We start from the raw sequence: 17,551 nt of genomic DNA on the forward strand, positions 1-17,551 counted from the left end.
AGGTTTCCACCTGCTGACCTAGTAGGATACTTCTAATGGGGTCAGCAGGGAGGGAGGTAGCATGTGTGGCGGCAATCTCCCCGCCGGAAGTTCGGCAGACAGTAAAAACCGTCCTCCGAACTCCTAATGACCTACCATGTCTGGAATCAAGAATTACATTTTCACACTGGACTTCATACAAAATCAGAAATAAATACACCACATCAGGAACAACTGATAAACCCACAAGTCGTTTTATTAAGCAGGGCGTTTGGATAAATATCAAAAACAGACTACAACTTGTATGACACAGACTGCTTATTTGGGAAAGGGGCTTGTGGAACGTTAGGTGCTCAGAAAGACTTGTTCAACCACCGTCTTCCTTAACCTAAGTGAGCGGCAGCTAACAAACAACCTTAACTGAAATCGTGACATCTGTCCCGATTCAAATCAAACTATACAGCACTCTTAGCTTTACTAATTAAAAGATTTATCAAGCGGTAATTAATGTTAACCATAATTCCCTCCTGGGCTATGAACCTGTCCCCAACTTGCTGCGCATGTTTGATTAGCTACCCTCAAAATGAAAATGTCACTTACCCAGTGTACATCTGTTCGTGGCATCAGTCGCAGTAGATTCGCATGTTCTGCAATAGCTCGCCATCTGGTGTTGGGCCGGAGTGTTACAAGTTGTTTTTCTTCGAAGAAGTCTTTCGAGTCACGGGACCGAGTGACTCCTCCTTTTGTCCCCATTGCGCATGGGCGTCGACTCCATCTTCGATTGTTTTTCCCCGCAGAGGGTGAGGTAGGAGTTGAATTGTAGTAATAGTGCCCATGCAATGGAGTGACTAAGTATGCACCTATTTAAGGTTGAGATGATACATATATAAATAATTGAAGGTAACTTCCAAACTGCTACAGGCTCCCGGGGAGGCGGGTGGGCACATGCGAATCTACTGCGACTGATGCCACGAACAGATGTACACTGGGTAAGTGACATTTTCAGTTCGATGGCATCTGTCGCTGTAGATACGCATGTTCTGCATAGACTAGTAAGCAGTTATTTCCCCAAAAGCGGTGGATCAGCCTGTAGGAGTGGAAGTAGTCTGAAATAATGTCCTTAATACGGCTTGACCTACTGTGGCTTGTTGTGCGGATAACACGTCTACACAGTAGTGCTTGGTGAATGTGTGAGGCGTAGACCATGTGGCTGCCTTACATATTTCTTGCATTGGGATGTTTCCTAGAAAGGCCATGGTAGCACCTTTCTTTCTGGTTGAGTGTGCCCTTGGTGTAATGGGCAGCTGTCGTTTAGCTTTAAGGTAGCAGATTTGGATGCATTTAACTATCCATCTGGCTATACCTTGTTTTGAAATTGGGTTTCCTGCATGAGGTTTTTGAAATGCAATAAAGAGTTGTTTAGTCTTTCTGATGTTCTTTGTTCTGTCAATGTAATACATCAATGCTCTTTTGACATCTAATGTATGTAGTGCCCTTTCAGCTACGGTATCTGGCTGTGGAAAAAACACTGGAAGTTCCACTGTTTGATTTAGATGGAACGGTGAAATAACCTTTGGCAAAAATTTAGGATTGGTCCTTAGGACGACTTTATTTTTGTGTAGTTGTATAAAAGGTTCCTGTATAGTAAACGCCTGAATCTCGCTTACTCTTCTCAGGGAAGTAATGGCGATGAGAAATGCCACCTTCCAGGTTAGGAACTGTATGTCGCAGGAGTGCATGGGTTCAAAAGGTGGACCCATAAGTCTAGTTAGGACAACATTTAGGTTCCATGAAGGAACAGGTAGTGTTCTTGGTGGTATAATTCTCCTAAGGCCCTCCATGAATGCTTTAATGACTGGTATTTTATATAGGGAAGTTGAATAGGTAGTCTGCAGGTATGCAGATATTGCTGCAAGGTGAATCTTAATGGAAGAGAAAGCTAGGTTAGATTTTTGTAAGTGAAGCAAGTAACCCACTACATGTTCTGGAGTTGTGTGTAATGGTTGTATTTGATTAATATGGCAGTAGCAAACAAACCTCTTCCATTTACTTGCATAGCAGTGCCTGGTGGATGGCCTTCTTGCTTGTTTTATGACTTCCATACATTCTTGGGTAAGTTGTAAGTGCCCGAATTCTAGGATTTCAGGAGCCAGATTGCTAGATTCAGCGATGCTGGATCTGGGTGTCTGATCTTTTGGTTGTGCTGTGTCAACAGATCTGGCCTGTTGGGCAATTTGATGCAGGGTACCACTGATAGGTCTAGCAGCGTTGTGTACCAGGGTTGCCTTGCCCAAGTTGGTGCTATCAATATGAGTTTGAGTTTGCTTTGACTGAGTTTGTTTACCAGGTAAGGAAGGAGAGGGAGAGGAGGAAAAGCGTAAGCAAATATCCCTGACCAGTTCATCCATAGGGCATTGCCTTGGGATTGTTTGTGTGGGTATCTGGATGCGAAGTTTTGGCATTTTGCGTTCTCCCTTGTCGCAAACAAGTCTATCTGAGGTGTTCCCCAGAGTTTGAAATAAGTGTTCAGAATTTGGGGGTGAATTTCCCATTCGTGGACCTGTTGGTGATCTTGAGAGAGATTGTCTGCGAGTTGATTTTGTATCCCTGGTATAAACTGTGCAATTAGGCGAATTTGGTTGTGAATTGCCCAATGCCAAATTTTTTGTGCTAGCAGGCTTAACTGCGTGGAGTGCGTCCCCCCCTGCTTGTTTAGATAATACATAGTTGTCATGTTGTCTGTTTTGACGAGAATGTATTTGTGAACTATTATTGGTTGGAAAGCTTTTAGTGCTTGAAAAACTGCTAGAAGTTCTAGGTGATTGATATGCAGTTTTGTTTGATGTACGTTCCATTGTCCTTGTATGCTGTGTTGATCGAGGTGTGCTCCCCACCCTGTCATGGAAGCATCTGTTATTACGTATTGTGGCACTGGGTCTTGGAAAGGCCGCCCCTTGTTTAAATTTATGTTGTTCCACCACAGAAGCGAGAGGTAAGTTTGGCGGTCTATTAACACCAGATCTAGAAGGTGACCCTGTGCTTGAGACCACTGTGATGCTAGGCATTGTTGTAAGGGCCTCATGTGCAGTCTTGCGTTTGGGACAATGGCTATGCATGATGACATCATGCCTAGGAGTTGTAATACCATCTTTGCCTGTATCTTTTGTGTTGGATACATGCGTTGTATGATGGTGTTGAAATTTTGAATTCTTTGTGGACTTGGAGTGGCTACTCCTTTTGATGTGTCTATTATGGCTCCCAGGTATTGTTGTACCTTGCGTGGCAGAATTTTGGATTTTGTGAAATTGACGGTGAACCCTAGTTTGAAGAGGGTTTGTATGATATGATTTGTGTGATTTGAGCACTCTATTAACGAATGGGCCTTGATTAGCCAGTCGTCTAGATATGGGAACACATGTATTTGCTGCCTTCTTATGTGTGCTGCGACTACCGCTAGACATTTGGTAAAGACTCTTGGTGCGGTTGTTAATCCGAAAGGCAGTACCTTGAATTGGTAATGTATTCCTTTGAATACAAACCTTAGGTATTTCCTGTGCGATGGGTGTATTGGTATATGGAAATAAGCATCCTTGAGGTCTAAAGTTGCCATGTAGTCGTGCAGTTTTAGCAATGGCAATACTTCTTGTAGTGTGACCATGTGGAAGTGGTCTGATTTGATGAAAGTGTTCACTACTCTGAGGTCTAGGATTGGTCTCAGTGTTTTGTCCTTCTTTGGTATCAGAAAGTACAGTGAGTAAACTCCTGTGTTTATTTGTGTGTTTGGCACTAATTCGATTGCATTCTTTTGCAATAGTGCCTGCACTTCTATCTCCAGGAGATTGGAATGGTGTGTTGTTAAATTTTGTGCTTTTGGTGGTATGTTTGGAGGGAATTGTAGAAATTCTATGCAATAACCATGTTGGATAATTGCTAGAACCCAAGTGTCTGTAGTGATTTCCTCCCATGCTTTGTAATAATGGCCTATTCTTCCCCCCACTGGTGTTGTGTGGAGGGGGTGAGTGACCTGTGAGTCACTGTTTAGTAGTAGGGGCTTTGGGGCTTTGAAATCTTCCTCTATTTCTAGGGAATTGCCCTCCTCTACATTGTCCCCGAAAACCTCCTCTATACTGTCCCTGGTAACTGGACGGTGTGGCTTGTGAGGTGCTGGCTTGTGTGCTTTGACCTCGAAACCCCCCTCGAAAGGGCGTTTTACGGAATGTGCTGTAATTCCCTCTGCTCTGCGGGGAGTAGAGTGCGCCCATGGCTTTGGCAGTGTCCGTATCTTTTTTGAGTTTCTCAATCGCTGTGTCCACTTCTGGACCGAACAGTTCTTTTTCATTAAAAGGCATATTGAGAACTGCTTGTTGAATCTCTGGTTTAAATCCAGACGTTCGGAGCCATGCATGCCTTCTGATAGTTACGGATGTATTAATTGTCCGTGCAGCTGTATCTGCAGCGTCCATGGAGGAGCGGATCTGGTTGTTGGAAATGGTCTGTCCCTCCTCAACCACTTGTTTTGCCCTATTTTGTAAGTCCTTGGGCAGATGATCAATGAGATGTTGCATCTCGTCCCAGTGGGCTCTGTCATAGCGCGCAAGTAGTGCCTGTGAGTTCGCGATGCGCCACTGGTTTGCAGCTTGTGCTGCGACTCTTTTACCAGCTGCATCGAACTTGCGGCTTTCTTTATCTGGGGGTGGTGCATCTCCAGATGTGTGAGAGTTGGCCCTTTTCCTAGCTGCTCCTACAACGACAGAGTCTGGTGGCAGCTGTGTAGTGATGAAAGCCGGGTCTGTAGGAGGCGCCTTATACTTTTTTTCCACCCTTGGTGTGATTGCCCTACTTTTGACCGGCTCCTTAAAGATGTCTTTTGCGTGCCGGAGCATACCAGGGAGCATAGGCAGGCTTTGGTAGGAGCTGTGGGTGGAGGAGAGTGTGTTAAATAAGAAATCATCCTCGACTTGTTCTGAGTGGAGGCTTACGTTGTGAAATTGTGCTGCTCTAGCCACCACTTGAGAATACGCGGTGCTGTCTTCTGGTGGAGATGGCTTTGTAGGGTATGCCTCCGGACTGTTATCTGACACTGGGGCGTCGTATAGGTCCCATGCGTCCTGATCTTGGTCACCCTGGCTCATGGTGGTGTGAGCTGGGGAGTGTGATGGAGTTTGTGCTGGTGAGACGTTAATCACAGGCGGAGGAGAGGGTGGTGGGGTAACTCTTTTCACCACTTTTGGTTGTGGTGTTTGTTCCGTCTGGAACTCCAACCTTCTCTTTCTCCTAATGGGGGGAAGGGTGCTTATTTTTCCTGTCCCCTGCTGTATGAAGATACGCTTTTGCGTATGGTCCACATCAGTTGCTTGCAGCTCTTCCTCAAACCTATGCTTCTGCATTTGGGAGGTTAGCGAGTGCTCTTCTGTATAAGAGCCTGAAGCTGGGTCGCTTGCAGTTTGTTTCGGCATCGAAACCCTGTCTGCGTGTTTTTTCGGCTCCGAGGTGACTCTTTTCTTTTTCGGGGCCGAAACCTCTCGGCGTCGATCTGTTTCGGTGCCGCTGTCTCGGCGTCGAGCCGTGTCGGCACCGGCATCTCGGTGTCGAGGCTTGTCTCCAGCACTTTCTCGGTCCCGAGAAGGCTGCGTGCCGGTGTCTCGACCGGAGTCGGACGATCTCGGCACTGTGTGGGCCTTTTTCGGTGCCGACGGGCGGTCACCGAATTTATGGGTGGAGCCATGGCCTGGTGGCAGTGGCGTCCCCTGGGCCTTGTAAATGTTCTTCTGAGTGGATTTCGACGTCTTACTCACGGTTTGTGTATCGTCGAATCCTTCGGAGTCCGAGTCTTGGATCGAGAAGGTACCTTCTTCTTCCTGTTCCTCGAACTCCCGTTGGGCTGTCGGTGCGGACGCCATCTGAAGTCTTCTGGCTCGACGGTCTCGGAGTGTTTTTCGGGACCGGAATGCACGACAGGCCTCGCAGGTGTCTTCGCTGTGCTCAGGTGACAGGCACAGGTTGCAGACCAAGTGTTGGTCTGTGTAAGGGTACTTATTGTGGCATTTGGGGCAGAAACGGAACGGGGTCCGTTCCATCGGCGTTCTTCAGCACGCGGTCGGGCCGACCAGGCCCCGACGGAGGATCGAAAAACTACCCCGAAGGGCACCGGAGCTCTTCGATCTTCGATGCGGTGTGGAATCTAAGTACGCCGATCCCGAACGCAACAATACCGACGAAAATCTTCCGAAATTAGCTAATTTTCCGTTCCGAAACTCGGAGCGACAGGAACACGTCCGAACCCGATGGCGGAAAAAAAACAATCGAAGATGGAGTCGACGCCCATGCGCAATGGGGACAAAAGGAGGAGTCACTCGGTCCCGTGACTCGAAAGACTTCTTCGAAGAAAAACAACTTGTAACACTCCGGCCCAACACCAGATGGCGAGCTATTGCAGAACATGCGTATCTACAGCGACAGATGCCATCGAACCTTCTGTTATAATGTACTTAACATTTGTGATCAATTTAAATTATGAGATCCACAAGATCATCTTAAGAGCTGTCGTGAACATATCTATAAGTACAAGTTTTCTCTCTTGGGACATTGATCAGTCTGAAGTATTATGCATATATATATATGGAAAATGTCACTTACCCTGTGTACATCTGTTAGTGGCATGAGACGCTGCAGATTCACATGCTGTGCACATCCCGCCATCTAGTGTTGGGCTCGGAGTGTTACAAGTTGTTTTTCTTCGAAGAAGTCTTTTCGAGTCACGAGATCGAGGGACTCCTCTCCTTTCGGCTCCATTGCGCATGGGCGTCAACTCCATCTTAGATTGTTTTCCCCGCAGAGGGTGAGGTAGGTGTTGTGTATATAGTAATAGTGCCCATGCAATGGAGTAAGTATGTATGTACATAATGTGACTAAAAGTGATATATTTACAGATTTACAAATGTACAAGTTTTAATTTTTGTCAACTTCAAACGGCTACAGGAACCCGGGGAGGTGGGAGGGCGCATGTGAATCTGCAGCGTCTCATGCCACGAACAGATGTACACTGGGTAAGTGACATTTTCCGTTCGATGGCATGTGTAGCTGCAGATACACATGCTGTGCATAGACTAGTAAGCAGTTATCTCCCCAAAAGCGGTGGCTTAGCCTGAAGGGGTTGAAGTTGTTTGAAATAATGTTCTTAATACTGCTTGTCCTACTGTGGCTTGTTGTGTGGTTAACACATCCACGCAGTAATGCTTGGTAAATGTATGAGGCGTAGACCATGTGGCTGCCTTACAGATTTCAGTCATAGGTATGTTTCCTAGAAAAGCCATGGTGGCACCTTTCTTTCTAGTGGAGTGTGCATTTGGTGTAATAGGCAGTTCTCTCTTTGCTTTTATATAACAGGTTTGAATACATTTAACTATCCATCTGGCAATGCCTTGTTTGGATATTGGATTCCCTGTATGAGGTTTTTGGAAAGCAACAAACAATTGTTTTGTTTTGGGAATTTGTTTGGTTCGATCTATATAGTACATTAGTGCCCTTTTGATGTCTAATGTTTGTAATGCTCTCTCAGCTACAGAATCTGGTTCTGGAAAGAATACTGGAAGTTCCACTGTTTGATTTAAGTGGAATGGTGAAATGACTTTAGGTAAGAATTTTGGATTTGTGCGTAGAACTACTTTATGTTTGAGTATTTGTTTAAAAGGTTCTTGTATGGTAAATGCTTGTATTTCACTTACTCTTCTGAGAGATGTGATAGCTATTAGGAAGGCTACTTTCCATGTTAAGTACTGTATCCCACATGAGTGCATGGGTTCAAATGGTGGACCCATGAGTCGTGTTAATACAATGTTGAGGTTCCACGAAGGAACTGGTGGTGTTCTTGGTGGGATAATCCTTTTCAGATCCTCCATAAATGCTTTTATGACTGGGATTCTGAATAATTAAGTTGAATGCGTAATTTGCAGATAAGACGAAATTGCAGTCAGATGTATTTTAATGGATGAAAAAGCTAACTTGGACTTTTGTAAGTGTAGTAGGTAGCTTACGATGTTTTTAGCAGATGCGTGTAATGGTTGAATTTGATTATTATGGCAGTAATAAACAAATCTTTTCCACTTATTTGCATAGCAATGTCTTGTGGTTGGTTTCCTAGCTTGTTTTATGACCTCCATGCATTCTTGTGTAAGATCTAGGTGTCCGAATTCTAAGATCTCAGGAGCCAAATTGCTAGACTGAGCGATGCTGTATTCGGGTGTCTGATCTGTTGTTTGTGTTGAGTTAATAGATCTGGTCTGTTTGGCAGTTTGATATAAGGCACTACTGACATGTCTAGTAGTGTTGTGTACCAAGGTTGTCGTGCCCAAGTTGGTGCTATTAGTATGAGTTTGAGTTTGTTTTGACTAAATTTGTTTACTAGATATGGAAGGAGTGGGAGAGGGGGAAAAGCGTATGCAAATATCCCTGACCAACTCATCCATAATGCATTGCCTTGAGAGTGAGCATGTGGGTACCTGGATGCGAAGTTTTGGCATTTCGCGTTTTCTTTCGTTGCAAATAGGTCTATTTGCGGTGTTCCCCATCTTTGGAAGTAAGTTTTTAGTATTTGGGGGTGAATTTCCCATTCGTGGATCTGTTGGTGATCCCGAGAGATTGTCGGCTAACTGATTTTGAATTCCTGGTATGAACTGTGCTATTAGGCGAATGTGGTTGTGAATCGCCCAATGCCATATCTTTTGAGCTAAGAGAGACAATTGTGTTGAGTGTGTCCCTCCCTGTTTGTTCAGATGATACATTGCTGTCATGTTGTCTGTTTTGACAAGAATGTGTTTGTGGGTTATTAGTGGTTGAAATGCTTTTAACGCTAGAAATACTGCTAGTAGTTCTAAGTGATTTATATGAAGCTGTCTCTGTTGGGTGTCCCATTGTCCTTGGATGCTGTGTTGGTTGAGGTGTGATCCCCACCCTACCATGGAAGCATCTGTTGTGATCACGTATTGAGGCACTGGGTCTTGGAAAGGCCGCCCTTTGTTTAAATTTATAGTATTCCACCATTGAAGCGAGGTGTATGTTTGGCGGTCTATCAACACTAGATCTTGAAGTTGACCCTGTGCTTGTGACCATTGTGATGCTAGGCACTGTTGTAAGGGCCGCATGTGTAATCTTGCATTTGGGACAATGGCTGTGCATGAGGACATCATGCCTAGTAGTTTCATTACTAGTTTTACCTGTAACCTTTGGTTTGGGTGCATGGCCTGTATTACATTTTGGAATGCCTGTACCATTTGGGGACTTGGAGTGGCAATCCCTTTTTTTGTGTTGATTGTTGCTCCTAAGTACTGTTGTATTTGACACGGCTGTAGGTGTGATTTTCTGTAGTTGAGTGAGAACCCTAGCTTGTGAAGGGTTTCAATAACGTACTTTGTGTGTTGTGAACACCGTTCTTGCGTATTGGTTTTGAGTAACCAATCATCCAGGTACGGGAACACATGTATTTGCTGTCTTCTAATATGGGCTGCCACTACGGCAAGGCATTTTGTAAAAACTCTTGGCGCTGTTGTTATTCCGAATGGCAACACTTTGAACTGGTAATGTACCCCTTGGATTACAAACCTTAAGTATTTTCTGTGGGAAGGATGTATGGGTATATGGAAATACGCATCCATGAGGTCTAATGTTGTCATGTAGTCTTGTTGTTTGAGCAAGGGGATCACGTCTTGCAGTGTCACCATGTGAAAGTGATCTGATTTGATGTAAAGATTTAAGGTTCTGAGATCTAAGATGGGTCTTAGAGTTTTGTCTTTTTTGGGTATGAGAAAGTACAGGGAGTAAACACCCATTCCTTTCTGATGAATTGGTACTAGTTCTATTGCATCTTTTTGCAACAACACTTGGACCTCCAGCTGTAATAGATCTATGTGTTGTTTGGACATGTTGTGTGTTTTCGGTGGCACATTTGGAGGGAATTGTAGGAATTCTATGCAATAACCATGTTGGATAATGGCTAGGACCCACGTGTCTGTTATTTCCTCCCAGTTTTGGTAAAAATGTGTTAGTCTCCCCCCACTGGTGTTGTGTTGGGGATTTGTGACACTGAAGTCACTGTTTATTTTGCGGGGTCTTGGGACTTTGGAACTTTCCTCTAGTTTTAGGGAACTATCCCCCTCTATATTGTCCCCGAAAACCTCCCCTCTGATACTGGCTCTGGTATGTGGGCCTTGTTTGTGAGGTTGAGGGTTCTGTGCTCTGTCCCCGAAACCCCCCTCTAAACGGTGTTTTTCAAAATGTGCCTCTGCCCTGTGGGGAGTAAAGTGCGCCCATGGCCTTGGCCGTATCTGTGTCCTTTTTAAGTTTCTCGATAGCAGTGTCCACTTCCGGCCCAAACAACTGCTGTCCGTTAAAAGGCATATTCAGCACAGTCTGTTGAATTTCTGGCTTGAATCCTGAGGTGCGTAGCCATGCGTGTCTCCGTATGGTGACCGCTGTATTTACAGTTCTTGCCGCTGTGTCTGCTGCATCCATTACCGATCGTATCTGGTTATTAGAGATACTCTGTCCTTCTTACACCACTTGTTGGGCACGCTTTTGGAACTCTTTAGGTAGATGTTCTATGAAGTGTTGCATTTCTTCCCAATGAGCTCTATCATATCTGGCTAGCAAGGCCTGTGAATTGTCAATGCGCCATTGGTTGGCTGCTTGTGCCGCAACCCTTTTCCCCGCTGCGTCGAACTTGCGACTTTCCTTGTCGGGTGGTGGTGCATCTCCCGAGGTGTGTGAGTTCACCCTTTTGCGAGCTGCACCTACCACCACTGAATCCGGTGTTAATTGCTGCGTGATGTACACAGGGTCTGTTGGTGGTGGTTTGTACATTTTCTCCACCCTTGGAGTGATGGCCCTGCCTTTCACAGGCTCTTGAAATACTTGTTTTGAGTGTTTCAACATTCGCGGAACCATAGGAAGACTCTGGTACTGACTATGTGTGGACGACAGAGTATTAAACAAAAAGTCATCTTCAATTGGTTCTGCGTGCAGGGTGAAATTGTGAAATGCGGCTGCTCTGGACACCACCTGTGTGTACGCAGTACTGTCCTCAGGTGATGATGGTCTCGCTGGGTAGCAGTCAGGACTGTTATCTGATACAGGCGCATCATAAAGATCCCATCTTCGCTCATCCCTGTATGCGTTGGGGACTGCATCATTGGTGGAGTGGCCATTGGGGATGGTTGTGGTGAGTGATGTGGTGATGGTGGCGGAGTTACTTGCTTTGCCACCTTTGCTTGTGGCTGTTTGTCTTTCGGATTGGAGGGAGAGTTCCGATTTTCCCTGTCTCTTTTTGAATGTGGAGCCTTTTCTGTGTGTAATCTGGCTCACCTGCTTCTAGCTCCTGTCTGAATTTGTGTACTTGCATTTGTGAGGACAGGCCCTGCTCCTCTGTGTAGGAACTTGGTTTCGGCTCCGAAGCCGGATGTTTCAGTATCAAAACTTTTTCAACCGCTTTTTTCGGCTCCGAAGACACTTTTTTGGCTTTCGGTGTTCCGATATCTTGGTGCCTATCCTTTTCGGTGCCGGTTTCTCGATGTCGAGATTGCTCTGACCCGGTGTCTCGGTGTCGAGTCTGTTCTGTGCCGGTATCTCGACCGGAGTCGGATGACTTCGACACCCGCGTGCCCTTTTTCGGTCATCTAATTTTCGGGTTAAGCCATGGCCTGTCGGCGGTGGCGTCCCCTGGGCTTTAATATTTCCAGTGAGTTTTGGCCAGGGGTGTTTTACTCACAGTTTTCGGCGTCTGTTCGGTTTCAGCCTTGTCCGAGTCCGAATCCGGGATGGAGAATGTTTCTTCTTCCTCCAAGTCTTGGTGTCCTGCCGGCGCCAGCGCCATTTGAAGTCTTCTTGCTCTCCGGTCTCTTAGCGTTTTCCTCGACCGAAACGCTCGACAGGCCTCGCAGGTATCCTCTTTGTGTTCGGGAGACAAACACAAATTACAGACCAGATGCTGATTTGTGTAGGGATACTTGTGGCATTCGGGGCAGAAGCGGAATGGGGTCCATTCCATTTGCCTTGAGGACGCACGCGGTCGAGCCGACCAGGCCCCGCCGGGGAATAGAAGCCCCGAAGGGCTACCGGAGTTCTTCTAAAATAAACATGGCATTTCTGTAACTCCTAAAAATGTACACAACAGTTTTGCTTACACCTGATTAATACTGGCTACATTCTTGTCTATGATTAGATATACAAATGAACATGTTATTATCATTCAATGACATACTTACGTGTAACATGATTAGTCCTACAGAACATTATACCATATTTTAAATGATATTATCGTTTTAAACAGATTGAATATAATGACCAACCAATAAGCGTTCTTAAAATGGATTTACTTTGATGACGCCTATTCGGTATGAGCAGTTTGTGTCACCTACCAGTAATATAACATAATATCACTAAAAGAATTCTGTGATACTGCACCCACAAGGAGATAGGTCACTAACCATCCTTCGCCAGCATCTATCTCACTAATCCATAGCACATCCAGATATGCTTGATTTATCCTTAATTAGTTAAGTAAATCACAATTTTTTACCATAATTCATCACACCAGAGTCAGACAATATTGGTTGGAAATTCTTTCCTTCTTGAAATTAGTGGATACTTTTCCTCACAAGGTGGTGTTCTCAATTTCCCCTTTTTATATAACTGCACCGAATTCACTGGGTACCTCAAGGCCCTCTTTCTTTCTATATCACACCCAAGAATTTGCATGGAATATACCTTTTAGTCTTATAACCGCTTCCTCACAAACTGAATCCTTTCTATCTATATCGTGCAGCCTTGAAAAAGCCCCAGGTTGACTAACCAAAGGGAGCTAAAGATGTGTCGGTTCTCTGGCTTTTTTGTCTAAAACATCTACGATCTCTGTTTGAAATGCACATTCAAAATAACTTTGGACCTTAAGGCTCTTTGTTCAATGGTCTACAATTTCTGCTGAAAATGGACTTTAATAAATAACATTCAATTCACCAAGAAGGGTTTTCAATCTTTTGTCACTTTAAGGCGTATAAGTAAATGTTCATGTCAACAGGGAGACCCATGTGCATTTGGATTAGTCTGCACTCAAGTGCAGGGACTCATGATTTTCAGAGATAGGCATCTTACACTCATCAACTCGCTCAGTACTGAAGAATTCATTAACTCAATTTACCAACTCACTGAATCCTAAATTCCATGGACACAATGTTAGGCCTTAGCTTTTATGTTTTGTAACGTCAGCCTCGTTCGTAACCACTTGTGGGAAATGAGGTACACTGTAACTAAAATTCTAACTGAAGGATCCTCAATCTCCCAAGCTAAACCTTGAATGTGGTTATCTCACAGCTCTGTCCCGTGATCATAGGGCACACAAGAAACGTATACCTTCCTTTCCATACCATGGAATTGTTATTTCATATTGGGTTCCAACCCTGCCCTTATAGTCTGTTGCAGGTGCCCCCAGCTAATTTTGTTTTAATGGCCTGATGAGACCCTGGGATTGGTTTAGGAGGTCAAAACATTGTCAACCACCAACATGAAACATACATGCTGTGATTCGGGATTTACCTGAACACAGAAGATTGCTGGTCTGTTATACTGGATAAAAATACTTAAGTTGTTTGCATACCAACACACAATTATTTATTCATTTACCACTGCTTACTACTTTCCTTTTGTGGTTTTCTTCTCATTGAGGGCACTCCACACTCACTTTATCACAAACTTTGTTATATATTTGAATTACTGGGCCTACCATCATACAATTAAATCCCGCCTTGTGATTATGTATTTACTGCTTACAGTGAGTTTTTCGTGTAAAATTCACCATTCTCTGAATGAGAGTGGTATATATAATGTTATACCCAGGTTTAGATAGGCATATGGGTTGCTCTTGTTGTTTATAATCTCCTAAATAAAACCATGCACAAGTACTTAAAAACCTTAGAAATTCAAGATATTGCTCCATTTTAAATAATTATATTTTTCAAACCCCTCTTTTGTGCCCATATTCACTTATCTAAATACATTCTTAGAAGTAGTGATAATGACCCTACCTTTCAAGTGAATGCAGGAAATCCGTCATGCAAGTTCTGAAAAGTGCATCTGCCACATTTAAAGCCCCACAGACTACCCCGAGTATGGTATCTGGCTTCTCAGCCTAGAAATAAAATTGCTTATCATTACACATCAACATAATTGGTAAAAGCAACAAAATTAAGACATACAGCACTTTAATCTTATTTACTGAGTAAGCTAAAGAACAAAAGAGAACATCTCTTTGGTTACCCCTACCTGTACTTTCTCTGCAATGAGGTGATCCAGCCATCCAGTGTCTATCTCATTGTTTTGAAAGCTTTCAGTTTCCAGCAGCTTAATGAGGTACTCAACAGTCGTTCTGAAGTCTCCACGGATTGACAACTCTTTCAGAGCTACCACCATATTCCTTCAAAATAAATAGCTCAAATTAATATGTGCTGGTATTCCATTGTTTTGTAATAAATGTGGTTTATTCATAGAGGAACATTTAAATATAGCCCTAATAGCAAACACTGTCCATGTCTCATATCAATTCATCCACAGGTATTTATGGAGGTAAAAAGCCCACTGAAACCTGAAATTTCTTTGGTGAAGTCAGTTAACTGAATATGTCACATAATGTTTCTGCTATACGGTCGATATGTAACACAAAAGTCACAAATAGAGGATGTTATAGCATAATGAGATATGCACATAGTTTGTCAACAAATTATCTTTACTTAAATATTGTTGCAACACTCTGTACCTAAAGATCAATATAATATTGACAAATGTGCAGGGGAATTCACACATCTAAACAAACCTTACATTACAAATTACAAGGCTCGCTTTTCTCATAATAATTGGTTTTGGTACTACCAAACAGTCTCCTATCCAAGTACTAACGAGGCCCGACCCTGCTTAGCTTCCGAGATCAGATGAGATCAGGCAAATTCAGGGTGGTATGGCCGTCGTAGTAATAATAATAAGAAGAATAATTTTGAGGAATAATATATATAAAGTCTGAGAAAGATCCTCTAGCGAAAGAAACTTCAGGCATTCCAGAAGGAGCATCTATGCCGTAACAGTTTGAGTCAAGGTCACACAATGCACTATCTAGATCTTTAAAGAGCAGCCACATTACAGAACTAAGGTTAGCTTTGCCTCTCTGATCAGTTTTCAGACTGGGAAAAAATTGAATTATGAGCAAATTTGTGTGTTGCGCCAATTAGGAATCTCATAATACGGGCTTGATTTTGGTGCTAAAATAGATATTAGGCAAGGTTACAAAATAATATCACATATTTCATCAAAAGATTGCCTTGCCATCTACTATACAAATATGTTTCTAATTTCTATTGTTTTTTAATTTGTACAGCCCTTTTTTATTTACTAAATATCATGTTTATAGCTGTAATTACACCTATTCAAATACTCTGCACAAACACCAACCAGGCTTTAACATATTAATCAAGCCTTTTAAACTAACATTAGATATTTCTTGGGTCTGTCTGTGCACCTGCGTGCTTATTACTGGCAGTCTCTGGCAGGACTGATTGTTATCCAGTAAGTATTTTCTCCATGTAGGTGATGAGATGTGTGGTCAGGGTTTATTTCCCCTAATCAAGCTGGTAAGTTGGTTAAAACCCGCACTTGCCTAAATGCTAAGGAAAAACTACTGGGCCATATTTACAGGCACACCTGTGCAAAAATATCAAAGCTATGTCTCCCTAGTAGAAGATTCACATTATTTGAAGACATTACATTGCACTAGCTAGTTATAATAATACCAGGAAACTAGACGTGTACTGAGGCATATTAAAAATGTTTAAAAGTTTCTACGAGAATTAAGATTTGTGGAAATTTCAACAAGCTCGACTATTGTCACATAAATACAAAGGCCAGATGGTAGCTCCTTTATCAAGTGCCTTCCAAACAGTTTGACTGGACCCTGCCATGCTCAGGGAAAGGGAGTGGCATCTAGTAGAGTTTAAAAGTGATGAGGTGTAGGACCAAATATATTTAGCAATGTGAGTGAGCTTGAGGTTTCTCAGTGGGGGTTGCTAAGGGGTGGGATTCACATTGGTTTCTATTGGCACAACTTCCAGTATAATTCATGTGATAAATGGACCAAAATGCAGTTCGAACTTCTGGTTTGTCAAGCAAGGAGCATTAATAAGTACCTCAATGTCACCAAGTTGTGCTCTTGGCTCACAGCTGTATGAATGCTGACTGTGTTAATCAACCCATAAAACAAACATAATTTAGACAGACATTTATATTTTAACCGGTGGCGTGTGGTCAGATTACTATAAAATGTTGTAAAGACTAACATATAATCCAGTGTACCACATAAATGAAACACACACCAAAGAGCTCTGGTTGGAATCCTGCAGAGAATGCAAATCTGTAATTGTGTAGGCTTGAAAAATGGCAGCAAGTGTTCTATTAAACTTACTATGAAAAGCTAATTGAAATACAATTTCACCCGGACACTAAGCTTAGCAAGATAAAAAGGTTATCAAAGAGCACAGATACCACTTCAAGAAAAGGATGTGTTCCTGCACTGTGTAAAATTTGCATTTTAAACACATAGTGAAGTGCTCAAATGGATGCTACACCAGTTGAATATAAATGTAAGAACTTTAAATATGGAAACCAATGAACGCAATCGAAATTTTCATTACTGCCTTGGAAACTGAACTAATATGCCGTTAGCGAGACAAGTGCGTAAACCACTTTATCTGTGATTCTGAAAGGGAAACAGGATGTTCCTGCGCTTTATGAGACTAAGTAAAAACAAAACACACTGTCAGCTAAACAATGTCAGCATAAAAAAGCTAGGATGACTGTGGGAAGAGCTGAATTTTCTTGTGAGAAATCCTCTATGACAATAAGATCTCCAACTGTCAACAGTTTCACCAGTGCTAGTTATTGGAGGCTCTCATTAGTGGAATTTCCACACCAGCTGCATCACCCATCTATTTCTACTGAGTATATGTAATAATTGGGGTGTACTGACCATCGTTAAGAAGAGCTACCACTGAAAAATGCTGAATGTCCTTGCAACAATGTAGAAAGAAAGGTGCTAAAAATATTTGCCTTTCGGGAAGGAGTCAGCTGCTCATCACAACTGTCAGCATCGTCCTATTACCTAGAACAACTCCATCACCACACCAGATACTAGGCATGGACGAGTGGACCCTTGATGGTAGACCAGTGAAACAGGATCTCTGCATCTGACCGGCCCTGTGTTGCTGGTGCTGGGAGGTTGGGGTTGACTTGAACCCCGCAGTGGGCTGCCTATGCCCTGGAGACTGAATTTGTAAGTGCTTTACTTACCTGATAAACTAACTTGTACTTACCTCCCCCTGGAATTGTTGATTTTTGCACCAAGTGTCCACTTTTAAAATAGCTTATTGCCATTTTTGACAAAACTGTATACATTACTGTTTTAATTCAAAGTTCCATGTTTACCTATGCCAAGTACCTTATAATTTATGTACTTACCTGAATTCTGAATCTTATGGTTCTAAAATAA

The 17,551-nt window shown here is 43.1% G+C and overlaps 1 protein-coding gene across 7 annotated transcripts in view; it reads right to left on the reverse strand.

Moving 5' to 3' along the window:
• Positions 1-17,551, reverse strand: part of ACACB (acetyl-CoA carboxylase beta) — a 1,528,264-nt gene that overhangs the window by 968,558 nt on the left and 542,155 nt on the right. For all 7 annotated transcript variants that reach the window (XM_069214760.1, XM_069214756.1, XM_069214757.1 and 4 more), the window contains 2 exons: positions 14,287-14,437; positions 14,049-14,152 (listed from right to left, as the gene is read on the reverse strand). In XM_069214760.1, the coding sequence (XP_069070861.1) occupies positions 14,049-14,152; positions 14,287-14,437 (255 nt within the window). The remainder of the gene's footprint in view (positions 1-14,048; positions 14,153-14,286; positions 14,438-17,551) is intronic.

This window comes from Pleurodeles waltl, chromosome 11, assembly GCF_031143425.1.
Source record: "Pleurodeles waltl isolate 20211129_DDA chromosome 11, aPleWal1.hap1.20221129, whole genome shotgun sequence".
Classification (NCBI taxonomy): domain Eukaryota; kingdom Metazoa; phylum Chordata; class Amphibia; order Caudata; family Salamandridae; genus Pleurodeles; species Pleurodeles waltl.